General features: G+C 64.8%; 1 protein-coding gene across 1 annotated transcript in view; it reads right to left on the minus strand.

Annotated features, from left to right (window-relative positions):
• Positions 1 to 336: 336 nt before the first annotated feature.
• DUSP15 (dual specificity phosphatase 15) overlaps positions 337 to 761 on the minus strand; it is a 676-nt gene continuing 251 nt past the window's right edge. The window contains exon 2 of the mRNA XM_010132149.1: positions 337 to 546. Within this exon, the coding sequence (XP_010130451.1) occupies positions 337 to 546 (210 nt within the window). The remainder of the gene's footprint in view (positions 547 to 761) is intronic.

Below are 761 nucleotides of genomic sequence, written 5' to 3' on the forward strand. Positions count from 1 at the left end.
AAGTGCTAAAAGCTGCTGCTGGCATCACCTGGGTGCTGGTCCTGTGGCACAAGGGACCCCTCTGTCACTGTGCCTGGAGCAGGAGCCCGCAGTGACCCGGCGGCACCTTTCACCGGTGTCCCAGTATGCTGGATGCGAAAAGGCTGAGCCCACCGAGCGCTGCAGAGCCCGGCAATGCCCGTGAATCCCTCCCCGACAGCTGAGAGCCAGGGCAGGGGGTGGCACGTCCCACCCCAGAAGAGAAGAAGGAGCTGGGCTCCCCCGGCCTGCTGTGCGGCAGCTCCTTCGTCTCTCCCAGGGCTGTTGGGTGATTCTCGCCAGTCTCCCTGACTGAGGTCACTTCAGACAAGCCGGGATGCAGGAGAACGTCCTCTTCACCCGCAGCAGGAACGGAGTCGTGGTCCTGATGTCTCTGGCTCTTGGGACCAGTCCTTGCTGTGCTCCCTCCGTCCGGGACTGTCCTCTCCCCGCCGGCAGCAAGGCTTTTATTTCTTCCTCGTCATTGAATGGGGATGGCCCGTACTTCTGCTTCAGGTGCCTGCGGACCTGGGAAGGAGGGAGAAGCAAACTAAGGTGCCTGTCTCCATGGGCAGGCCCCAGCCTGCCAGCAAGGGGAGGAGGACAGCAACCTGGTCCCCTGGGGACTCGCCCTCCCTCTGAGCCCCGTGGGCCGGCTCAGCTGCCGGGGCAGGGCAGGGGTGGCAGAGGCTGGTCCCACCTTGCGGGCTGCACCGCTGCCGAACTCAGCCAGCTGCTGCCTG

The sequence above is a fragment of the Buceros rhinoceros genome, unplaced genomic scaffold (genome assembly GCF_000710305.1).
Source record: "Buceros rhinoceros silvestris isolate BGI_N320 unplaced genomic scaffold, ASM71030v1 scaffold27192, whole genome shotgun sequence".
NCBI classification, from domain to species: Eukaryota; Metazoa; Chordata; class Aves; order Bucerotiformes; family Bucerotidae; genus Buceros; species Buceros rhinoceros.